The sequence below is a fragment of the Hyperolius riggenbachi genome, chromosome 1 (genome assembly GCF_040937935.1).
Source record: "Hyperolius riggenbachi isolate aHypRig1 chromosome 1, aHypRig1.pri, whole genome shotgun sequence".
Classification (NCBI taxonomy): domain Eukaryota; kingdom Metazoa; phylum Chordata; class Amphibia; order Anura; family Hyperoliidae; genus Hyperolius; species Hyperolius riggenbachi.
In genome coordinates, this window is record NC_090646.1 from 507,833,904 (window position 1) to 507,860,455 (window position 26,552).

At 43.6% G+C, this 26,552-nt stretch overlaps 1 protein-coding gene across 3 annotated transcripts in view; it reads left to right on the forward strand.

The window, feature by feature from the left end:
- Positions 1–26,552, forward strand: part of LOC137524139 (transmembrane protein 132D-like) — a 1,100,471-nt gene that overhangs the window by 893,078 nt on the left and 180,841 nt on the right. For all 3 annotated transcript variants that reach the window (XM_068243700.1, XM_068243709.1, XM_068243717.1), the window contains one exon: positions 3,893–4,036. In XM_068243700.1, the coding sequence (XP_068099801.1) occupies positions 3,893–4,036 (144 nt within the window). The remainder of the gene's footprint in view (positions 1–3,892; positions 4,037–26,552) is intronic.

A 26,552-nucleotide genomic window follows, 5' to 3' on the forward strand; every position in this document is an offset into this window, starting at 1 on the left:
AGACACAAAACCTTCACTTTTGTCACAGTAATACTTAATAAATCCTTCTCTATCCTTTCTCAGAAAATCAAACAAATCATCAATCAGTTCAGAGTCAAAAATAAAATTAAATTCTTCTTTGCTGGGAGACTGACTTTGCAGCTGTTTAACTGCAGTGGGCTGGGAGTGAGTGGCATTCAGAGGGTTAACTGAAGAATTTCTTACTGGCAGGACTTCTAAATAGGCAGCAATTAAGGCAGAAGCGGATTCATACTTGCAAAGCCTATGCGCAATCAATGTCTCAGTTGCACGTATACAGGCAGACACAAAACCTTCACTTTTGTCACAGTAATACTTAATAAATCCTTCTCTATCCTTTCTCAGAAAATCAAACAAATCATCAATCAGTTCAGAGTCAAAAATAAAATTAAATTCTTCTTTGCTGGGAGACTGACTTTGCAGCTGTTTAACTGCAGTGGGCTGGGAGTGAGTGGCATTCAGAGGGTTAACTGAAGAATTTCTTACTGGCAGGACTTCTAAATAGGCAGCAATTAAGGCAGAAGCGGATTCATACTTGCAAAGCCTATGCGCAATCAATGTCTCAGTTGCACGTATACAGGCAGACACAAAACCTTCACTTTTGTCACAGTAATACTTAATAAATCCTTCTCTATCCTTTCTCAGAAAAATCAAACAAATCATCAATCAGTTCAGAGTCAAAAATAAAATTAAATTCTTCTTTGCTGGGAGACTGACTTTGCAGCTGTTTAACTGCAGTGGGCTGGGAGTGAGTGGCATTCAGAGGGTTAACAGGAGGTGTGCATAATGACAAGATTTCTGAATATGCATTGATCAAAGCATGGGCTGACTCAGGCTTACATTTTCTGTCAGACAATAGACTCTCAACCGCACATTTACATCCAGAAACAAATGCAAAGCTTTGCTTAATGTAAAAGTCAAAAAATGCTTTTCTGTCTCTCTTCAAATAACTATAGTACATGTTAACTTGTTCAGAAGTAAAATCAACCTGGACAGGACTTATAACAGGTAAGGCAGGAGCTGTGGAACCTGCAGAGATAATTCTCTGCCATGCATTTAGCAGAAGGGAGGCTTTCCCATACTTGCATATTCCCTGAGTGATCAGGGACTGGAGGGAATCTATGCAAGCCTGCACGCTCTGTTTACCTTTGTTTGAGTAATGATCAAGAAAATATTCCCTGTCATCCTCAAACAAGTTAATCAGAGCTTCTATGGCATAATTGTCAAACGGTGGATCATAATCACTGACTACACCTTGGTCAGAATCAGGTTGCATGCAAATATTTGTCATTTTTGGGTATGCAAGATCATTCCAGATCCTGGCTAAACTTTCAATATCTTGTGTACGAATTATTCCTAATTTGACATAACTATATGTCTGGCTAATCAACTGCTGCAATTCAGCTTTAGAGAAATCAGCAAAAACTGCACGACACTCAGCTTTATCCTCATCAGCAAGCAATGCATAATAATCAATTTGTTGCAGATCCATTTTTGGACAGAACAGCCAGGTATCAGTGTGCAGTATAGCTGCAGTGGTCAGTGTATATATGGCCAGAACTTACTGTCAGGGGCCTGAACGGAGAAACAGGGTTTGACCACAGTTTGCAGTATACAGACACTGGAACCAGGAATTAAGGTGCAAAAATAATGTTTTATTGCAAATGCAATAATGCAAGCATACATACAAGCGTGAATGTAAATACCATACCATATATGCACAGCACACAATATATACACAAATAACCCGGGAAGCAGTGACAAAATATATAACCCCTAACTATCTAACTATCTATTTACAAACGGTGTGCACGAGATATATATGTACAAGCAATTATATACAACAACGCGGTATCAAAAGGAGCAGGCAAAGACAGGTCAAAACGGAATAAAGTCAGCAACAGGTAATCAGATACATACAAGGTACAGAGGGGTAAGCATAAGCAGAGTCAGGACAAGCAGAGGTTCAGTAGCAGATAAACAGATCACAGGGCAGGGTACAAGAAACCAGGTATCAGGAACAGGGGTGACCAGAGACTCAGACCTGTAACAAGGAAGTTCTGGCAATGACTTGCAGGAAGAGGCAGACTTATATAGTCCATGTAATAGGAAGCAGCTGGTGGTAGTTGATCAGAGACACATTAGAGGCCTCTGCAGGCCATACAAAGAACTGCAAGTCCTTAGATGCAATGATAAGCCACCTGCTGGTGGATAGTGGAAGTCCAGGGCAGTCCAACTCAATACCACCACCAGCAGGCAAGAGATGATACCACAAGAATCGTAACACTTTGCTCCTGTGATTGCTTAGAGGTGCCAGCAGGCAGGACTGGCTCTTGATCGATAGAAGGAAGGGAAGGAGAAAGAGCTCTTCCCTGGTTAGCAAAGTCCAAAAAGCTTTATTGACGAATTACAGGCACAGAATAAAAATGGCTGACATGTTTCGGACAGAAGTGTTCTTACTCATAGCCTTATTTTGTGGTAGGCCAAACTGTTCATGGGCATTAAATGTACCTATGCCTAACACTTCACTCTAACCTCCCACCATCTGCTCCTATAACTAACCTACCCCTTATCTACCCCTACCAATAACCTCCCACCATCTATGCCTAACACTAACCAACCCCCTATATATGCCTAACACTAACCTCCCACCATACACTTGCCTCCCACCATATATGCCTAACACTAACCCACCCCCTACTTACCCTTAACACTTGCTTCCCACCATCTATGCCTAACACTAACCAACCCCCTATATATGCCTAACACTATCCTCCCACCATCTCTTCCCAACATTAACCTACCCCCTACCTACCCCTGACACTTGCCTCCAACCATCTATGCCTAACACTAACCCACCCCCTACTTACCCTTAAAGAAAACCTGAACTGAAAATTAAAAGTCAAAATAAACATGCACAGGTCATACGTATCTCCCATGTAGTCTACTCCTCAATCTCTTTCTCCTCTCCCGCGACCTGTTTGTCCACTGTGATCAAGGGAATTCTCCGTCCTTCATTTTGAAAATGGTCATTACCCCCTAACAGCTTTCTGGTCAGCACACTGTTAAACTGTAACATCGCCCACTTGAGCCATAGGAAAACATAGACATTACCTGGTACATCAGTTGTCCTCTCAGCAATAACTGACAGCAACTGATATATAACTGACAGCAACTGATATATTTCAGTTCTGACAAAATGTTGTCAGAACTGGAAGGGATCACTGTCAGAAGAAAATGGCGAGCTTCTGAGATGAACTGATGGCAAGGTAACTATGTAATGTTCATTTGAAGTTATCTTATATGTTTATTTTAAATAATTTTACTCAGTACAGGTTCCCTTTAACACTAACTTCCCACCATCAATACCTGCTAACCTCCCTAAAGCAGTTAAACTGTTTTGGCTTATAATATCATTGTAACTGTATATATTATGATATACAGTCATTAAATCATATTGGTGTGCCCAAATTTTACATGCTGGTAAATGTACATTGACATTATAGCCACACCCAAATTCCCTCACAGCGCAACTAAATGATTTCATAAACCAGGTATAAAAGCTGTACATTTACACATATAGTATTAGATAGTATCCTCCTCTTAATGCTACCTAAGCTCAGTATAGTTTTCTAATGATCCATGCAGTCACAGGCATTTTGCATAATCAATTCAGAGCTTTAAATTATCTGCATAAATATGCATTTATTAAATAATGTTTTTAAAATAATAATATTATAGGACTATAGCACAAAACTGCTTTACAGCACAGGTGTCGAAGAAAAAAATGATGATGTAATATTCTCTTATTGATTTAGTTTGAAACAAATGAACCCCAGTCATAATGCAAATCTCATATATCTTTGCACCCTAGGAAGCCGAGATACTAAATACTGCCATCCTCACTGGAAAGACGGTAGCAGTCCCTGTCAAGACTGTCACTGTAGACAGCACCGGTTTAGTGACTGATGTTTCTGAAGTTGTGCAATGCAGATCTACAGATGAAGATGTGCTGAAGGTAGGTTCTGTGTACATTGATATTCCCTTGACTTTTTACATCTACTGTACACTGACAGCAAGAACACATGTGAAAGTGTATGAAGGCAGTTTTCTCCGTAATCTGTCTGTGAATCCACATGAATCAAGTCCGCGCATCATTTTGGTGAAGTTCTACAACAGATTAACAAAAGTAAAAAGTTAGAAAATGGCAAAACATTAAGTAGTCTAAGGGTTGGGAAGGGGAGGAGGACGGGGATAAAAAGCTAAAAAAGCGAAAATAAGTGAATCGATACTTAAAAAATGAAATAAAATTAACGTAACCTTTAATATCACGTTTTAATAAAAAAGCAAAATCCCAATAAAAAGAATGTGTGCAGATATTGCTTGCAGTCGCTGTTCCATTGCAACCACCAACGCAATGCAAAAGTACTGTATATCAGTGTGGAATTGATGTTGCAAATGTTTCAGCAGAGCTGTAATCCAATTTTGGAAGTTAGGAAGAAGTTCAGTCTACCATAAGACATTAGTGTGTAGCATTGTTTGATATACTGCCTTAACTTAATTAGATAAAAGGAGCAATATTAGTAAGTGATATAAAGCAGTGACAAACCAGTTCAGCAGACAGTTTGTATTGGCTCACTGCATAGTTTTCTGAAGCCAAATATAAAACAGCATAAACGATATTTGACCTCTCCAGCTGATTAAAAGAGTTCCATATGCAGCCATGTACACACACACACACACACACACACACACACGTACACACATTACCTTTCAAGCCTCCATCCCAGACACACATCGAAGCCTCCATCCCAGAAAATCTTGATCAACACCAGCTTGCCTACTGAACAAATAGATCAACTGAGGACACCATCTAAGTAGCTCTCCATACTGCCCTCTCACACCTAGAAAAGCCCAACACCCATGTTATGAAGCTATTTGTTGACTACAGCTCGGCATTTAACACCATCGTACCTAGCCAGCTGATCAACAAACTCCATGCACTAGGTCTTGCTCCTTCCATATGAAACTATTTATTGAACTTTCTTACAAATCGCCCTCAAGCTGTCAGGTTAGGAATTGGATTTGGCACAAAACAGAGAACTCAGCGACACAAAAAGGCAACAACAAAGACATTAAAAACAACCATGACATCTAGCAACCAAAAACAGTAAATGGATGACGCATTACAGTAAAAACACAATAGTGCAGAAAATTGTACACTAAGATAGGTGTGGCTTTAGCAGAGTAAGGCACTAATAGGGACACGGGTGGCGGGAAAAACAGAAAAACACAGCCAGTGGATAACCTATCACCCATATCGTTGGAACCATATGATCTGACTACCGGCCTGACGGAGGGAGCCAGTGAATGGAATTCAAGAGTAGCAGGGAAGAAGGAGTTCATATGCCTAGCTGTCTTGGTGGAAATGGTCTGTAGCCGTCTTCCGGAAGGGAGTGCATTAAAGTAATGGTGGCCTAGGTGTGAGCGGTCATTTGCGATCCTTTTGCAATCCTTTGTGCTCTGGAACGCAGTCTGGAGTTGTAGAGGGGGTCAAGCGAAGGGAGTGGTTTCCCAATGATTCTCTCCGCCGACCTGATGACCCTCTGAAGCTTGTATTTGTCCCTGTTTGTGGATCCAGCATATCACACCAGGATAGAGGTGCAGATGACGGATTCTATAGTGGCAGAGTAGAAGTTTGACATAAGCTCCTGTGCCATCCCAAACTTCCTCAGTTGGCGAAGGAAGAAGAGTCTTTGTTGGGCCTTCCTCTGTGTGGTGCTCATGTGAGTCTTCCAGCACAGGTCCCTGGTGATCTGGGTACCAAGGAGGCGGACACTAGATACCTTTTCCACCTCCGTGCCTTCAATGATGATTGGGGGTGGGGTGGGGGCCTGCTTCCTGAAGTCAATAACCATCTCAACGGTTTTGGCTGTGTTGAGGACCAGCCTGTTTTCCTTGCACCAATGGCAAATTCTGTCGACTTGTTGACGATAGTCTTGCTCATCATTTTTAGACACAAGACCAATGATGGTGGTGTCGTCAGCGAATTTGACGACCTTGGCCGAGTCTGCTGTGGATCTGCAGTTGTTGGTGTAGAGGGAAAACAGAATTGGTGACAGGACGCAGCACCTGTGTTAGTAGACCTTACTTGGGAGGAGATCTTGCCCAGCTTGACGACTTGTGATCTGTCGGTCATAAAGTCTGTGATCCAGTGGCGTAGGGTCGAGTGGACGTCAAGTGCCTCCAGGTTGTTCTGGGGTATGCGAGGGCAGATTGTATTAAATGCCAAGCTGAAGTCGAGTAGGAGGATTCTGGCGTATGAGTCAGGTTTTTCCAGGTGGTCACTGATGAGCTCTAGGCAGATGTTGATGGCGTCATCAGTGGACCTGTTTGCTCTGTACACGAACTGGAACGGGTGTAGTCGGGGGAGCGTGGAGTTCTTGAGTTCGGACAGGACTGCTTTTTCTAAGGTCTTCATAATGACCAAGGTGAGGGCCACAGGCCTGTAGTTATTTAGGTCAGATATACCCTGCTTTTTGGGGACAGGGATGATTGTAGACCTCTTGAAGCATTTGGGGACTCTGCCCTCCTGTAGGGACTTTGCATAGATGGAGGAGAGGACGGGGGCTAACTGTTGCGAGCAGGATTTTAGGCATGCTGGTGACTTACCATCCGGGCCGGCGGCTTTTCTAGGGTTGAGTGAGGCCAGAATGTGCCTGACCTCGGTCTCGCTTGCCCTCGGCAGAGGTGGGCTCGATTCTGACTCAGCATCTGGGGGGGGGGCGCAGGGTATTGGGGACCCTGCTGGTTCTGGCTGGTTCTCGAACCTGCAGTAGAAGGCACTGAGCTCTTCGGCTAGATGGATTAGTCAAAGTCTGTCAGATCTGTTACTACTGTAGTAGAAAGGTTATTTATAGTGTATTTTACCCTAGGAGGAATTTACCGTATTTTTCGGACCATAAGACGCTCTGGACCATTAGACGCACCCAGGTTTAGAGGACAAAAACCAGGAAAAAAATGTTTTATTAAACCTGGTGCATCCATGGAGCAGGGGCATCTTGTGCATCTTCTCCTTCCCTTAATTATGTCCCCCTTTTGTAGTTTGTGTGTCTCCTTTCTGTCCTCTTCTGCCCTGCCTGTGTCCTCTGTCCCCATCTCTGCCCCTGTCCTTGTCCTATGTGCCTGATGTTTCCCTATATGTGCCTGTTTCCTCATCCCTGCCCCCTGCGTCATTATCTCTTCCCCTGGTGTCCTTTATATTTGCCCCCAGTGTCCTTATAGCCGCCCCCTGTACTTATAGCTGGCCCCAGTACATATAGCTGCCCCCCTGTACATATAGCTGCCACCCTGTACTTATAGCTGCCCCCTGTCCTTATAGCTTCCCCCTGTAGTTATAGCTGCCCCCCAGTGTCCTTATAGCTGCCCCCTGTACATTTAGCTTCCCCCAGTGTGCTTATAGCTGCCCCCCTGTACTTATAGCTCCCCCTGTACATATAGCGGCCCCCCCCCTGTACATATAGCTGCCTCCCTTACATATAGCTGTCCCCCCCATTCATATAGCTGCCTCCTGTACATATAGCTGCCCCCCTGTACTTATAGCTGCCCCCCTGCACTTATAGCTGCCCCCTGCACTTATAGCTTCCCCCCCTGTACCTATAGCTGCCCCCCCTGTACTTATAGCTGTCCCCCCCTGTACTTATAGCTGTCCCCCCCTGTACTTATAGCTGTCCCCCCCTGTACTTATAGCTGTCCCCCCCTGTACTTATAGCTGTCCCCCCCTGTACTTATACTTTTCCCCCCTGCACTTATAGCTGCCCCCGGTGTATTTATTTCTGCCCCCCCCTGTACTTATAGCTGTCCCCCGTGTAGTCATATCGGCTTCCCCGAGCGCCGTCCTTAATGCTCTGTGTCCCGCCTGCCTTTATGTAGTGTTATGCTTACCCCCGTGTATTTATAGCTGCCCCCCCGTGTAGTCATGCCGGCTTCCCCGAGCGCCGTCCTTAATGCTCCTTGTCCCGCCTGCCTCTATGTAGCGTGAGGCTTACCCCATAACGCCGCTATGAGTAGCGGTAATCCTCCTTGTAAAGCCGCTGAGGGGTTCACGCTCGCAGGCAAAGTATTTCCCTCTTCACTTCCGCATATGTCACTAATGCGGAAGTGAAGGGAAATACTTTGCCTGCGTGCGTGAATCCCTCAGCGGCTTTACAAGGAGGATTACCGCTACTCATAGCGGCGTTATGGGGTAAGCCTCACGTTACATAGAGGCAGGCGGGACACAGAGCATTAAGGACGGCGCTCGGGGAAGCCAGCATGACTACACGGGGGGGCAGCTATAAATACACGGGGGTAAGCATAACGCTACATAGAGGCAGGCGGGACACAGAGCATTAAGGATGGCGCTCGGGGAAGCCGACATGACTACACGGGGGACAGCTATAAATACAGGGGGGCAGCAATAAGTTCACCGAGGGCAGCCACAAGTGAACCACATAAGGAGCCGGGGGAAAACAAGATAAACGCCTGGGGACATTGCCGACAAGCAGATCGGAATGTTCCACTTCCACTTCTTAAGGGGAGGCAGGTCTGTTTTGGCACATTTGGACCACAAGACGCACCAATATTTTCCCCCTCTCTTTGAGGGAAGAAAAGTGCGTCTTATGGTCCGAAAAATACGGTACTTCTTTTAAGTGAGTATATGCATATATTTTAATTTTTTTTAATTTCTGGGGTCCTTTAACCACTTAAGTACCAGCGGTCTCTGGTCCTTAAGGGGGCAGAGACCGCTGGTACAATACCAACGGAATCCTGACTAATCGCGGCATATACCCGCCGCAGCCGCCATCACCGCCACACGCCGCGATCCTCCTGACATCCACTCTGCCATCTCTATGACGGCAGAGTCCTGTGAGCCGGTCAGGAGGATTTCATTGGCTCCTGATCGTGTCTATCAATGTAAGCCAATGGGAGTTGCTTACATTGATAGACATGGGCAGGAGACAATGAAATCGGCTCCTGACCGGCTCACAGGACTCTGCCGTCATAGAGACAGGCAGAGCAAGTGAGCTGCAATGGGACATGGTGGGGATTCAGGGGCGAGATCAGCGGGGAGCAACAAAAACGGCGGATATGCGTTGCAGGGTGATTGAAATCTATGCCCTGCCAGCCAGGTAGCCACCAGATTTCAATCACCTCGGTCCTTAAGAATTTAAAGGATATCCAGGGTGATAAATTAAATCTAGCTTTACTTACCTAGGGCTTCTTCCAACCCCTAGAGGTCACGTGTGTCCCTCCCTGTAGCTTCAGTCATCTCCCAGGTCCCGCTGGCAGCCTCTGAAGTATTGCCGACTCCCGTTGGGTCGGTGTCTTCTGCACATGTGCGGCCGTGCATCCATGTCACTGGGAGCGTACTGTGCCTACACAGCCCCAGGTAAGTAAAGCTAAATTTAATTAAACGCCTTGAATATCGTTTAAAGAGAAACTCCGACCAAGAATTGAACTTTATCCCAATCAGTAGCTGATACCCCCTTTTACATGAGAATTCTATTATTTTCAAAAACAGACCATCAGGGAGCGCTGTATGACTGATATTGTGGTGAAACCCTTCCCACAAGAAGCTCTGAGTACCGTGGTACTTCTGGCATTTTCCTGTCTGTGAACCTTGTTGCATTGTGGAAAATAGCTGTTTACAGCTGTTTCCAACTGCCAAAAAAGCATGCAGCAGCTACATCACCTGCCAACAGTAAAAATGTCACCATGTGATAAATGTCAGAATGTGAATCAGGGATTTAAAAGATTTTACAATGGGCAAACACTGACTAAATCATTTATACATAATTATTGTAAAAATGAAGCACTTTTTTATTACATTATTTTCACTGGAGTTCCTCTTTAAGCTTGAGCAAGGTTCCAGAAGGTGCTTGGACTCAAAGCTGGTATAGATGGATCTTATTTTTACAGTTAAACCACCTTTAGGATCATGTTGTGCTTAGGAGAGTCCTGCTAGGAAAAGCTGGCAGTGTGGCTAAGATGCATTATATGCAACTTTACACCCCATTAGGTTTGAGCGATCTCCTAAATGATTATTTTAAATGCATTTCATATTTTGGTTTAATACAAAGTATTAGACCGCTGGTTGATTTCACAGATGCGGAAAGTATTCAAATCTCAAAAGCAATTTATTTTGATTATCCATAAAACAAGTGCGTTCAGATCAAATATATGTTTTACTGTTTTTTGCTACCAGTTTCACTAATCTGTCTAAGAAGATGAAAAGGGCATCTGCTGTATAATGATTTTGCAGCCACGGGTGCAGGATGCTCATATCCATTTCCTTTGAATGTATACTACTTCCACTTCAGGCAATCAGAGGGAAATAAAGAGCACTCAAATAGCTCAAACAAAACACCCTCAGGCAGAAAAAAAGGTAAATCCGGACCCAACGCAGGAATGCAGAGCTATTTGCTTAGCAACAGAGCTATGTCTGAAAACCAATAGCATAAAAAGTTAAAAAAAGTTATAGAAAGAAAGAAAAAAAATCTGGCATGGCTACAGATCTAATTAATAAGCATAGTAATAATGCTTTTGATTTTGAACCATGATAATTAGTATTTATTTTCATTGAAGAGTAATTTCCAGTCATTTGTTAAAGCAACACAGTAGTCTGCCTTCTTAAAACAGACAGCATCACTGCTGAATATACAGATCATCTCTTTGTGGTCCCTGATAGTAAAACACACCTCCAGCGCCACTGGAATGCAATGATGCTTGTTAATATTACAGAGCCAGAGCATTTTTTGGGTTGTTTTCGTTTTTTAAAAACCTGCTTCCATTGACTTGCATTTAATTTGTGTCACAATTGGAGTGATCCCAGTTTTCAAAAAATCATGCCATAATTGTACCATGATTTTAATGCACATCAATGGGAGGATTTGTTTAAAAACAAAAATGACCCCAAAAAAGCTATAATCAAACATACATAGACTGATAATTAATCAGGTCATTTGCAACTGCTACTGTACTGCAGAAAAGGTCCTATACTGTAAATAAAAATTGTTTATTATTGGGGGGGGGGGGGGGGAGTGCAGTTAGCTGAAAAACATAAGTTCTGGTTTGCAGTGACCTTATCGGCAGCATACAAATATGAACAGATACTAATATCAAAAAGAAGCACTGCATTGTAACAGGCAGGCTAGTGTACCATTGGAATTTGCTCATGATCAGTGAACAATCCTGAGTGATAGCTGTAAGAGTAGCAGGGAGTATGTTAAATATTATTTTTCTGGAGGCTTATATTCACAAAAACAGGAACATTTTGAGCCCAACTTGCAAAGATTATTACAAATGCTGATCTTGGAAAGGTTACAAATGTGGTTATGTCACCTACATATATTGCCAAGTCCACAATCAGACACAGGAGGTTTCATCTTTCTCCCAAAATGCATCTTTTCATATAAGACATGACATTATTTGTCAGTCCTGTAATGTGGTATATATCTGCAGGCTGCAGTATTTTGGCTGTACGGCTCAGGCCTTGCACAAAAGAATTTCAGAGTACTACAATGATCCAGGTTGGAGCAGGCATAATCTTGTCCACCAGGGAGGGAGACATGACAGATTCCATGGAATACAAGTTTTCCGACCTATTAGGGGAGGGGACATTCAGAGGACACCTTCAAAGCGAGAGGCCTTTTTGATCTAGCAAGTGGGCACTCTGACTCCCGAGGGCATGAATACCAAATGGGGTGTCAACTTAGTGTATGAAACCAATCAACAGGTCACATTGTATTCATGTTTGTTAAGTATTTTCTTTTTATATCTGTAGCTTCTGCCTTTGCTCTCTGCTTTTAGCGTTCCTCACACTACTAATTTATTGCTGTCCCCCTTTTACTCAGTGCTGGGCGTAATGGAAAAAGCTACGCTTACGGATCATTACGCGTAATTTTACGCTATTACGCATTACGGAATTACGCTTACGGCGTAGACATTCAATTTCGGTACATGTCTGTAATTACGCATAGCCCTTACGCAATTACACGTAAGAATACCGTAATTCAGGTTGTTACGTTATTGGCTTACGCGTAAAATCCTACTAGCAATTAATGCTGTCATGCTGCCAAGCGGAAAAGTTGACGCATGGATCAATGTTAGGTAGCCGCCGACTTTAAGGGTTAATAGCAAAGCCCCCTTAAATGCTAAGAGCCTCAAATTTGGAGAATATATTAAGGAGATCAGAAGGAATAAGAGGTGGAGAAGAGCCCCTTGTCCTTGGATTGGACAAGGGCTCGGAGGGGGAGGGGAAAGCTTGGCTGCCCCTCCCCTTCCGAGACCCCCCAATCCATGGACCATGTGGGCTGGTATAGTCAGGGTGCGGAGCCCCACGCGGCCGGTGCTCCGCATTCTGGCTATCCCAGTCTGCATGGGGGACAAGGGGTTAAAGAGGTCTGGGAGGGGGGACCCCACGTCGTTTTTTTTTTATATTTCCCACACTCAGAACGAAGTAAGTAAAACTCTTCCCACTTGGGGGAATCTATGAAAATAAAACACTATTGTTACCTGTGCAAAAAAAACTGACATTTTCCGCATTTAAAAGACATTTTTGCCCTTGAAACTTAAAAATCGATTTTCTCAAAAACAATAGGGTATTTTTGAAAAATTCCCACTGATCCCCTTAATATACCCTGTGAATTTGGTGTTCCTAAATTTTAAGCAGGCTTTGCTATTAACCGTTAAAGTCGGCGGATTTTTAAATGTATATATTTTTCCTTTGAAACTTTAACATCAATTTTCTCAAAAACTATAAGGTCTTTTTGAAAAAAAAAAATTTCCTCTTATTCCTTCTGATCTCCTTAATATATTCTCCAAATTTGAGGCTCTTAGCACTTAAGGGGGCTTTGCTATTAACCCTTAAAGTCGGCGGCTTTTTTATATTATACGGGAGCGTAATATTACGCGATTACGGCAGACTGTGTAATTTCAATGGGAGTTTACTGTCTTACGTGTAATTTGTTACGCGTAATAACGTAACCTACGGTCTACGCGTAATAATTACGTGTAATACCGTAATCTTACACGTAACGCTTACGGTGCATTTGTAGTGAATTACGATGCGTAATTACGCTAATGCGTAATTTCGGCCCAGCACTGCTTTTACTTCATTATGTTACACTGTGTATTTGTATAGAGACACCCCTTCTTTTTTAATGTATTGCTCTAATTGTGATTTTATTGTGTATGTCTTTTTAGAAGTGACTCCCATTGTGGGTGGTTAGTGGTTACTACCTGTTTCTATAATTCACGTTTAAACACATTGCATCTCAGCTATGACTAAAGAGCCATACTTGCTCTGATACGCATAAGCTATAATGTGCTGTAGTCCATTTTTTAAAAAAGGAACTGTAAAACTGTAAGCTCCTAAACTACTCAACACCTGTAAGTAGATCACGCCCACTTTATAGGGAAAAACCTAGCAATGAATCAAGGTTACTTTGGAGTTTTTTTTCCCCTTTAAAGCAGATCCGAGGTGAAAAACTAACTATAACAAGTAACTTGTCTATATATCTTATCTAAAGTTTAGATAGTTTACACAGCGCTGCAAACAGCTTTAATAGAATATGAGTATTTCTTCCTGTGATACAATGACAGCAGCCATGTTGTTTGTAAACATTACACAGAGGCAGGCTTATCTGCATCTTGAGCACTCAGCCTGTGAAAAAACCTAATCCCCCCTCCTCCTCCCTCCTCCCTTCTGCCTCTGAAATCTCTGGCTAGTAATACCTCCCCCTCCTCCTGCCCAGACTGAGCTCCCATGAGCCCTTGCTACTATCTGAAAATGCCTTGGCTCCCTGAAAACCTGTGGGCATGGCGTGTTTAGTTTATAGGGAATTAGAGTATTAACACAAAAAAAAAAAGTATTTGGCTTGAGGAATGCCCTATAAAAAATAGGAAAGGAACACAATTATGCAATGAGTAAAAGTTCATCTCGGATGCACTTTAAGGTGCCACCAGATGACGTTGATGCAGGGTTGTATATTATTGAACCCTTGTCCACATTGTCCTATGGCTAGAGACATTTGGAAATGTCAAAATAATCTTCTCCTATGTTAGGAAAAAAAACCCTTCAGACTGCATGAGCTGCCTGCGTGAGGATCAGCTGATGAATTCCTCATACATGCATGTTAAGCTGGAGAGAGGGGCTTTGAAGAGAAGCGTTCAGTGGCACTGTGTCAACTGCTGGAATAATAAAAAAAAATCTCTTGCTCTGTGTTCCATGCTGCCAGTAGTAAACATGAATCCTGCTATGCTGCATTTGGGCATTTGTACAGCACCTCGCTGTCAGGGGCAAGGAGATTTACTAGCCACTTTTTTCTTATTTGTAGATCTAAATCACTTTCATATTATGCATTTTACAGAATCCTTATTTTTGCTTGCAGTTCCTTTTTAATAGATGTTGGACTTTTTCTTGAACTGGATGTGGTGATGCAGAGTTTTTCCTCTACTAACTGATTTTGGGCAACCATTTTCTCTGCTCTCGCAGTGTGGGTGATCTGCAGCTGACTTTTCTCCTACTATCTCAGCATTCAAAAGTTGTTCTCAGCCAGGAAACAGTTTTATTGCTGATGTTTCTTATCAGTGAGGATTACGGTACACTATAGGCGGACTAGGTCCCTAAATTGTCACTTGTATACCTGAATTTTAACTCTTTCAGGCAGAAAACCAAGAAAAGGAACACAACATACCTATTTGTATGCTTGGCACTGTACATACACGTTTATCTCATCATGTCACATGTCTCCTCGGGTACCTTTTAAATCAACCCAACAGAGAAATGTGGGAAGTATGTTATAACGGTTATGCAGTGTTGTTGTTTAATGGAACTGTACTGCTCACAGGTACACTTTAAACTCCCCCAAATAATTCCTTTTGATTGATTTTTGATATATATTATTATTCAGCAATGGTTTCACTTGCTCTTTAACATAAAATTATACATAACCTTTTCCCTAGTCGTGTCTTTATCCAGTGACTCCACCAACAACATGCAAGGCGGTGATGAAATGTAGGGCCGTTAAAACAGCAGATGATACAATAAAAAATGCAATTCTGTTTGTAAAGGCACTTTAGTGCCTCTTCAAAACTTGCAAGCTTGTCTGCTAATTAAAGGGTTTGTGTTAGAAAATGCAATTTCAACTTATATCATGGTAGACATTGCTGTCTTTTTATGTGTCGTTAGAGTGAGGATAAGTACGATTTTACATTTGTATTGCATGCAGCATGCAATAACTCGCTTGGACTAATTAGTAATAAAGCATATGGAAGAGTACTTACAGGGTGTTAAAGTCTAATTAAGGATATGAATCAGCCTACCGAAATTGTTGCTTAAAGTTGCCTCTAATATGAATTCATCTGGAAATAGCATCCATTTATTGCTAAGGGAAATGTAATGTTTTATTTATAAACCGATCTATAACTATGTTTTACTTGTCTTTCCACTTGCTTTGTGCTTAATGAGTAGGTGTTATTGAAAATGTGAAGCCAGGTGGAACAATAGAAGTAAAATAGGAAATTGTATACAAAGTGGTGATACACTGAGGGCCCTTTCCCACCAAGGCCATGCGGTATTTTTTCCGCACCCCACTTCCGTGCAATTAAAGTCTATGGAATCTTTCATACTACGAGGTTATGCCACGGCGGAAGTGACGTTTTTGATACATTCCCGACGCAGGTCAAGAACCACATGAACGCTGCGGCGCTGCTTCGAGTTGAGGCAATCTCTGGATATTGCAGAGGCTTCCCCAACTACCCAGGTGCCAGAGCTTGTTGGATATGTTCTCACGCCTATGCTAGTACGGACACACCAGCGAAGTAAGCCGAAGACTGTGTCTAGGACTAGGAGAACCTCTACAGAATTCAAAGGCTTCCCTCTTATTAGGTAAGTTTCTGTTTTTGCGTTTTCTGCAGTACAGATTTACTTTAAGGTTTCTATCATTGGCGCAATTTTTAGTGAACTATGTTATTTTTGATAAGATCTTTCAGATCAAAAGAAAAGATTGTATTCGAGACATCCACACAGCATTAAAGATTCCAACTTGTGATTGTATCTTAACAAGTTATGATTTTATCTATGAAAAAAAGACTGCAACACTAATCAACTATTTCTTTAAAGAAATTATCCAAAATGTGATCATTCAGGATCAATTGAGCCCACCGACTTCTCTATTTTCATGCAATACAATCTGAATAATCTGATCGAAAATATGATTGACCACCAAAATTGTACCATTATTGAGTACCTTTAGACAGTGCAATCTGGCTAATTAGTAGTTTAGCTGTCTAAGAAGCAGCCAGTCAATGCATCCTTTGCCTCTGAAGGGCCTCCCCTAGAGTTAGTAATAATAAAAGGGCCATAATGATGGCTGGACTAGGGAATGGCTGGGATATTTCTGAACACATAAGATCCCATAGACGTTCTCAGAGGTAATGCTCCTGCTTTGTGAACAGACCCTGTGAAGTGTGTAAGCTGAGATACAAACAGTTATAAATGGCATCTTTGGGCAGAGAGGGAAGAAAGACTGATAACAATTAGGAAGAGACCATGTAGTACGGGGGACCACATGGACCACCGTAGATATCAGCTGATTTTCTGATGGAAAAACCTCTAAACAGCCGTTTAGATGATAAAATGGTGTTAGGAGTTATTTTTGTAACACAAGCTCTATGTAAAAATGTATACTGTTCCTTTTACACAACTGTTCATAGGGACATTAGAGCAACGTAATTTTCGACATACTGCCCATTTAATAGCAGATTATGTTTAATAAATCAAGGCCAAGTATTCTTGATCTTTTACATTTTCTTCTGTTCTCCAGTGTTCTTTAGCCCTGTAATCAAGGACAGATTTATACTGTTTTTGCCCAATTATATTGGGGATCCCTTTCTAAGTGCAGCAGCGCCCCTCCCTTTCCATGTGCTGCCCCCTCTTTCTTGTGTGTTATCCCTGTACTGCATACCCTCTCTTTTATGCACAGCTCTCTTGGACATCAGCTTCCATTTTCATGAGTTACTCCCCATTTGCAGCCTTTTCTTTTACGTGTAGTAACCCCTATTTCATGTCCAGGTGCCCCCTTGGGCTGCAGCCGCCCAAGGCCTGGGCTTTGGTGGCCTTTCCATAAATCCAGCCTTGCCTGTAGTAATAGTAGTAAATAAAGCCACAGGGCTTTGAGCTGTAGACTATGAGCTGCATTACGGCTTTAGAAGAGAAACATTAAATTACAGGTTCATGGATTATAAAAGAAAACTAGGAGTAATAAAGATGATCAATTTCCTACAAGAAAATTCGTGGAGAAGCATGTAATCAGTTTGATACAATACATGTACTGTATATACACGTCTTGATTTATTGCCATAGTTATAATATTCAGACATGGAAATGGATGAGGATAGGAAAACCTTTGCACTCTAGTAAAGAGATGTCTCACAGTAAGTCACATGCAATTTGTAGGTTGTGTTAATAGTTGCGCTAACACATAATGTATTGCTTCGTGCTTGCTTGGGACCTAGCTAATAAACCTTGATGCAGCCCCTTAAGAGCAATATAGGCAACAGAATGTCTTTGTCACTGCTACAGACTGTCAGGGTTTTAATTTTACAAGACTATTAAAAGTGTAAGGAAAGAGGTGGCAGATGGAAGAGCTAAGTTGGGCTATAAAGAACTGGAGAAATGATTCAGGATTCGTATGCTTGAGTTCAATTAGCTGTGAAGATGTCTCTTTGTCATGGAAGTTGAATTCCTAAAGTTGCACATCTAGCAAGTAAAAGTGCAGTGTTTGTTTTGTGTTCCTAATACTTGCTCAAAATGGAAACATTTCAAAACGCCCCAAAATAAGCAAAGGTTACATTTAAATAACAGCGTTTGTTTTAGGAAAGTGCATTTCATTGTACAATCTCATTAATTAAGTAATTGTTTTCTCTTTTCAGAATAACTGCAGTTTATAAATGTACATGTGTAAACAATGCTAGAAACATCCATTAACTAGGGATGAGCGCGTTTTGCTTAAAGTCAGTTTAAAACAATAATTTTTTTTGTATGTGTTTTTTTTTTATCTCTGTGTGCCACTAAAACTACAGCATCTAGAATCAAACTGGGATGTGATTCAGACAACAAGATATAGGCCTCAATTCACTATGCTTATATACTGTCTTTAATAACGTTTCTAGAGTTATCACCATGGTGATGAGGCATGTAGTATTCAGGAAACATTTTACCTCAGGCAAACCTAAAGTTAAACCTACTGTCTTTAAGTTATCTCTTCAATTCTTAAAATAACTCCAGAATTCTAAAGTTAAAGACAGGCTGTTAATTAACTGTGTGTGAAAATAACTACAGAGGTGGTAACTTAAAGGAATACTATCGATGTATGCATTTATTTTAAATGCTGTATGTTATAGCACACATTAGGGCAAGTACTAGGAGCAATTTGATTCCTCACACAGCTGTTCCCCTCAGCTGTAAAATCCTCCGTCAGTTTTGGCGTCAGTGTTGGATACAAAATGTATCTAAATACTGAGGCTCCCAGAGGGCTAGACCATATCTCTGCACAGGGGAGATGCTATCAACTCCTCAGTTTATAGTTTAATTATCACCTTGCTGAAAGAATCTTATTGATATGGTGGTAAGGGGTTAAAGATTCTAGCAATGTGTGTTTATTATCTTTGCTTCTCTTGACTGATAAAGATACTAATAATGCTAATTGTACACAGTGGTCTGCCCCTCTCAGCAGCTTGTAAAGTGGATGCAGTCTGGAGTGAATCACCTCAAGCAGGCAGCCAGTCTGAGTGTAAACACAGACTATTGTTTTAACTAGTTATATTCCAGCAATGTTACAGCTCATTTAGTTACCTGTTACCATCTCAGATCAGTGTATTTCTCCTCATGTCTCCTGCATGCTGTGAGTGACACCGTGAAATATATTTGTGAGCTGTGTGACAGAGTAACCAAGCAGCTCAGGGTGACCCAAACTACTATGAGCTGTGTGAGAAATGAATTTTTAAGCAGGAATAGCGAGAGAGAGACCTGGAGGAATAAATAAAGTGCCCCTAGCACTAGTGGTAATGTGTACAATAATATAGAGTATTAAAAAAAAAAGTCGTTTCAATCGATAGTATTCCTTTAACTACAGAGGATGTAACTTAACTACAGAAGAGGTAACTTAAGGAATGAAGAGATAAGATAACTCACTGTGCGAATGCAAGTTTACTCTTGCCTTATTATCTCCAGCATGATCCTAGTAAATGGAGGCCATTGTCTGAATAGGCAGGATTTCTCCATCTGACTTGCATGTGGGGAAACACTGCATATTCAGACTCAGTGGAAACAGGCCCTGAGTGATATGAAGAGTTTGATGCACTAATAGCTTCTGATTCAGCTTCCAATGCCCCTTAAAGAAGAAAAAAAAAAACTTCATGTCATTTTAAGGCAGACGATAAAAGATAATAATTCACTTTAAGCAATCCTGAACTGAAGCTTGGGTTCAAAATAAGATAGTAACCTGGAGAGGGAAGTCTCAGGATCCTATTGAGGCTTCCCTCGGTTGTCCGATGTCCCCCATCGCTGAGATCCACATCGGAGCAGCACTCCTCCTCTGTTACGAGCGCGGCCGTGCAGTAGCCACGCAAGCATGGCAGCGCATGCGTAGTAGCACGGAGCCCACAGCACCGGCTTACTGTGCATGTGAGGGCTGGCTCGTGTGGCTACAGCGTGGCCACGCTGCAAGAATAGAAACTGCACGGCCCTGATATGATTGGCGACAAATCCTTGTTGCTAATCTTCTGGGGGGCCACACTCAGCGATGGGGGACATCAGAGCACCCAGGGAAGCCTCAATAGGATCCTGAGGATTTTACTCTTTAGGTAAGTATCTCAATTTGTACCTGAGCTTGGCTCGGCTACACTTTAAGGCAGATGATAAAAGATAATAGGTAACATTTGCATTATAATTGTTTAAGAATCTGACATACTTCTTACAGATGTGCTAAATATGTCCTGCTATTTGGGAAATGCATTGAACTCCCCGGGTCATGCATGCCCTGTATGAGGATATTCCCCAAGTGACTTGCCTCTTAGTTTATGACACTCTGGCTAATATGCAATTCGCTTTTTCTCCTGAGTTTTCTCCTAGGATATAATTTTTAATCTATGTAGACTAACTTTTTAGCACTTTGCAGTTGAAAACATACCAAAAAGTAGAAGTAAAAGTACCATCAACATTATTTTACAGAACAACCGAGGTGACATGTGACATGATGAGATAGACATATGTACTGTATGTATAGTGCCAAGTACACTAATAAATAGGCTCTGTCCCTTTTTTTATTTTTCTGCCTGAAAGAGTTCAACATCAGGTATGCAAGTGACAGTTTCTGTGCGGGTCGGTCTGGGTCAGACTATAGCGTAACCCTCACTGATAAGTAATTACAACCATAAAAGACTTTCCTGCCAGTAAATGGCTTTTGAGAGTAGGAAAGAGATAACAAGGGTCAATAATTCATAGATTTGATCTCTGGCATACTTCAATGAAGGTGTCATTGAGCAGAGACAATGAAACGGTAAAGACATAAAAGCTAGATTTAAATATAAAATAAAACTGTGGGATATCTAAAAAAGTCATTTTTAGGAGAAGGAGGACAGATACAATTGTTTTTCTCATCAATTTGATTTAATCTTGGATGTCCTTTAAGTGTTTTTTTTTTTTTTTTTGCTTTCTGGTGGTTTAAAGGGCTTTTCATTGACAGGTTTGAAAATATCACATAGGAAAAAACTCAGGAGAAAAAGTTAATTCCATGTGGGCCCCTTACTTTTAGATGGGGAGTGGGAGAGACACACACGCACACGCACATGCACACACACACACACGCACACGCACACGCACACACACACACACACACACACACACACACACACACACTCCATACCGAAACAGTTATATGATTGCATCTGCCTTCTTTACATGAATTATGCAAACCTTCTTCCCCGGGTGGTGTTGCACAGAGTGTGCACAAATACCTACTCTTCAAGCAAATCTTGAGTGCTTTAGGCAGCTAAATATACCGTATTGTGCGGCTTTAACATCTTAGCAGCATATATACTTTTGTCAGAAGGACCAGTATTCTTACTGCTGACACCATAAATAATGTAGAGAAGACTACCTTCTGTTATATGATTTCAGATCTTAAAAGAATATGTATCCTAAGGAGGCATGTTTGTGAAGTGCCTCTCAACTGTTTAAGTAAATGTATGTAAATCCTGCAGTGCGTACAATGACATGTACTTTGTAAAGCAAGCAGTGAGAGGATCTGGCACGTTTTCATTTGTCTTTCCGAGCACCCTGGGAACACTGAAATTCTGAACTCTAATATTTAGTAATGTCAGAGGAAAATTCCTCCTCCCATCTCTTAAGGCTCTTTCCCGCTACTAAGACAATTAAAATGCATGATATGTTTGAATAAAACGTGTGAATGGGTTTGTGAGTTTCCACACATTTCCATGAGTTTTAAGCGCAGCCACTCAATATTGTAGTGTTAATGATAAAATAAAAGTCTATGGATTTGCATGTCCCCTTGTGAAATGCACACTATGGGTTTGATTCCCAAAAGAGTGCTAACTGTTAGCACGGCCGTTTTCACGCAAAACGGTAATGTTTTCGCGCGCAAACGCGAATTTTCCTGTGAAATCGTTATCGTTTTTGCGTGAAAAATTCGGGTTTGCACGCGAAAACGTTATCGTTTTGCGCGATCATTCGCGATCGCGCGCAATGCAAAAATTTGCGTGAAAACGGCCGTGCTAACAGTTAGCACTCTTTTGTGAATCAAGCTCTTAGTGTGAATGAGCCCTATATCATTTCTCTTAGGTCCATCACACTGATGAGTGGCCAGGTGGACTCACTTATTATAATAAATGCCCAAAGTGCAATTAGCAGCAACTTTCTACAAACATGCGGAAATACAAAATCACTTTACAATGGTCTATGCAGATCCACAGTATCATGCAGACATGGGGCTTGATTCACAAAGCGGTGCTAACTGTTAGCACGTCTGTGAAAACCCACTTAGCATGTCTAAAGAAGCTTTTCGCGCATAAAACTTTACGCGCGTACTGCACAGAGCGCAGGGCGCTCCGCACGAAGTGCCCATTAAAGCCTATGGGACTTAGCGCGCGTAAAACTTTGCGCGTGTAAAACTTTGCGCGCGCAAAGTTAGCGTGCGATCTGATTGAGAAATCCGGTGCTAACCTACTTAGCACCCTGGTTAGCGCGTCTAAAGACTTTAGACGTGCTAAGTAGGTTAGCACCGCTTTGTGAATCAAGCCCATGGTATGCAGGCTAGGTATGCAAAATTAAAAAAAAAAAGCTTTTTGTATTCTAGTGGTGAGTTAAATAATGGTATTTTCTGCAGTGTTTCCGCCGAAACTGTTACTTACGTCCAAAATGAATTACCGTGTAGAGATGGCTCAAACTTCAGATTTTGGGTTCACAAACTGCGAACGCGAACTTCCACAAAAGTTCGAGTTCACGCCAACCAGGAAAACCGCCATAGACTTCAATGGGCAGGCAAATTTTAAAATATACAGGGACTATTTCTGGCTACAAAAGTGATAGAAAAGTTGTTTGAAGGAGTCTAACACCTGGAGGGGGCATGGCAGAGTGGGATACATGCCAAAAGTCCCTCTGCCTCCTACTCTTCTGGAAATCACATTGCAATGCTAAATTGGAGGCATAAATTGCTTTAAACATCCTGCATGTGTATACATCGATCAGGTAGTGTAAGTAGTGTACTGCTTCACACTGACAGACCAAACTCACTGTTTAATGCACTGCCGCAAACAGCCGCAAAGGGTTGTCATTGTCACGCTTGACTGTAGCAAGCTAAGCACAGCTTTTGATAGACAGTGTGCTGGCTTGCTTGCAATATAGATAGAAGAGTAGAGTAGAACAACAAAGCCCAGCAACTCACTGTGGTCTGTATGCATTGTAAGTGTAACCCACACAAACAGATATCAATAACAGATCCAGTAGCAAGCTAAGCACAGCTTATGATATACAGTGGTCTGGCTTGCTTGAAATATAGATAGAAGAGTACAGTGGCGTACCTAGGGTATTTGACACCCGGTGCTGGGTCTTAAATTACACCCCCCCCCCCCCAAAAAAGTAAAGGAGTGTGGCATGCTAAGCACACCATGGCGGGTAATGCCAGGTATAGGTGCCCCCAGTATATGTAGCCTGGAATTGTTGCCCCCAGTATAGGTAGTGTAGTATAGCCACAATAAGCAGTGTCTCCCTACAAAATACATATGATGCAGCAGTGTTTTGCCAAAATATATAATGTGACAGCTATTAGGTAGCCAGATAACCCCCCTTTAGTGCCGGTAGCCAGATGACCTCCACCATTTATTGTATAGGTAGCTAGATAACCCCCCATTTAGGATCAGGAACTAACATTATACCCAATTACAGTATATATAGCCAGATCTCTCTTTAGTATATAGCCATTGTATATAGTCAGACCCCCCTTTAGTATTATAGCCAGCGTATATATTCAGATCCTCCCCTATATATAGCCAATGTATACAGTCAGATCCTCCTGTACATAGCCATTGTATATAGACAGATCCCTCGTATATAATCAGATCTCCAGTGTATACAGTTAGATCTCCCCTGTATATGGCCAATGTAATTCTGACTGAGTGACCCCCAGGTGTACACACACACAGAGAGAGAGACAGAAGGAAGATAGAGCGGAGAGCATCAGGAGAGAGAGACAGAGCAGAGGACAGGAGGGAGAGAGACCAGAGGGAAAGAGGAGAGAGACAGAGCAGAGAGACAGGAGGGAGAGACAGAGGAGGGAATGAAACAGAGCAAAGAGAGACAGAGCAGAGAGAGATGGGGAGAGAGACAGACGGGAGAGACAGAGGAGAGAGAGAGACAGGGGAGAGAGAGATGGAAGAGAAAGAGAGACAGGAGAGAGAGAGAGGGAAGAGAAAGAGAGAGAGACAGAAGGGAGAGACAGGTAGAAAAGAGAGCGGAGCGAGACAGGAGGGAGAGACAGAGCAGAGAGAGACAGGAGGGAGAGAGACAGGAGGGGGAGACAGAGAGACAGGAGGACGAGATGAAGACACAGAGAAGAGAGAGAGGAGGGGGAGACAGGAGAGAAAGAGACTGAGTAGAGATAGACATGAGGGAGAGACAGGAGAGAGAGAGATAAACAGGAGGGAGAGAGAGAGAGAGAGAGAGAGAGAGAGAGAGTCAGGAGGGGGAGACAGAGCAGAGAGAGAGAGAGAGACAGGAGGAAGAGAGCAGGAAGAGAAAGAGCAGAGAGACAGGAGGGAGGGACAGAGCAGAGACAGACAGGAGGGGGAGAGAGACAGACAGCAGGGAGAGAGATAGAGCAGGGAGAGAGAGAGAGAGAGACAACAGGGAGAGAGAGAGAGAGAGCAGGGAGAGAGAGACAGACAGCAGGGAGAGAGAGACAGACAGCAGGGAGAGAGAGACAGGAGGGAAGGAGGGAGGGAGAGACAGGAGAGAGGGAGGGAGAGACAGACAGGAGAGATGGAGGGAGAGACAGACAGGAGAGAGGGAAAGACAGACAGCAGGGAGGGAGAGACAGACAGGAGGGAGGGAGAGACAGAGGAGAGACAGACAGGAGGGAGGGCGAGACAGACAGGAGGGAGGGCGAGACAGACAGGAGGGCGGAAGAGAGAGACAGGAAGGAGGAAGAGACAGACAGGAGGGAGGAAGAGTCAGACAGGAGGGAGGAAGAGACAGACAGGAGGGAGAGACAGACAGACAGGAGGGAGAGAGAGACAGACAGGAGAGAGGGAGAGACAGACAGGAGAGAGGGAGAGACAGACAGGAGAGAGGGAGAGACAGACAGGAGAGAGGGAGGGACAGACAGGAGAGAGGGAGGGACAGACAGGAGAGAGGGAGGGACAGACAGGAGAGAGGGAGGGACAGACAGGAGAGAGGGAGAAGCAGACAGTAGAGAGGGAGGGAGAGACAGACAGGAGGGAGGGAGAGACAGACAGGAGAGAGGGAGGGAGAGACAGACAGGAGAGAGGGAGAGACAGACAGGAGAGAGGGAGGGAGAGACAGACAGGAGAGAGGGAGGGAGAGACAGACAGGAGGGAGGGAGAGACAGACAGGAGAGAGGGAGGGAGAGACAGACAGGAGGGAGGGAGAGACAGACAGGGAGAGAGAGACAGACAGCAGGGATAGAGAGAGAGAGAGAGACAGCAGGGAGAGAGACAGCAGGGAGAGAGAGACAGACTGGAGGGAGAGAGAGACAGGAGAGAGGGAGGGAGAGACAAACAGGAGGGAGGGAGAGACAGACAGGAGAGAGGGAGGGAGAGACAGACAGGAGAGAGGGAGGGAGAGACAGACAGGAGAGAGGGAGGGAGAGACAGACAGGGAGAGAGAGACAGACAGCAGGGATAGAGAGAGAGACAGCAGAGAGAGAGAGAGAGAGACAGCAGGGAGAGACAGACAGACAGGAGGGGGAGAGAGAGACAGACAGGAGAGAGGGAGGGAGAGACAGACAGGAGAGAGGGGGGGGGAGAGACAGACAGGAGAGAGGGGGGAGAGACAGACAGGAGAGAGGGGGGAGAGACAGACAGGAGAGAGGGAGGGAGAGACAGACAGGAGAGAGGGAGGGAGAGACAGACAGGAGAGAGGGAGGGAGAGACAGACAGGAGAGAGGGAGGGAGAGACAGACAGGAGAGAAGGAGGGAGAGAAAGACAGGAGAGAGGGAGGGAGAGACAGACAGGAGGGAGGGAGAGACAGACAGACAGGAGGGAGGGAGGGAGAGACAGACAGACAGGAGGGAGGGAGGGAGAGACAGACAGACAGGAGAGAGGGAGGGAGAGACAGGAGAGAGGGAGGGAGAGACAGACAGACAGGAGGGAGGGAGGGAGAGACAGACAGACAGGAGGGAGGGAGAGACAGACAGACAGCAGGGATAGAGAGAGAGAGAGAGACAGCAGGGAGAGAGAGAGAGAGAGAGAGACAGCAGGGAGAGACAGACAGACAGGAGGGAGAGAGAGACAGACAGGAGAGAGGGAGGGAGAGACAGACAGGAGAGAGGGAGGGAGAGACAGACAGGAGGGAGGGAGGGAGAGACAGACAGGAGGGAGGGAGGGAGAGAGACAGGAGGGAGGGAGAGACAGACAGGATGGAGGGAGGGAGAGACAGACAGGAGGGAGGGAGACAGAGACAGACAGGAGGGAGGGAGACAGAGACAGACAGGAGGGAGGGAGACAGAGACAGACAGGAGGGAGGGAGATAGAGCAGGGAGAGAGAGAGAGAGAGAGAGACAACAGGGAGAGAGAGAGAGAGAGCAGGGAGAGAGAGACAGACAGCAGGGAGAGAGAGACAGACAGCAGGGAGAGAGAGACAGGAGGGAAGGAGGGAGGGAGAGACAGGAGAGAGGGAGGGAGAGACAGACAGGAGAGATGGAGGGAGAGACAGACAGGAGAGAGGGAAAGACAG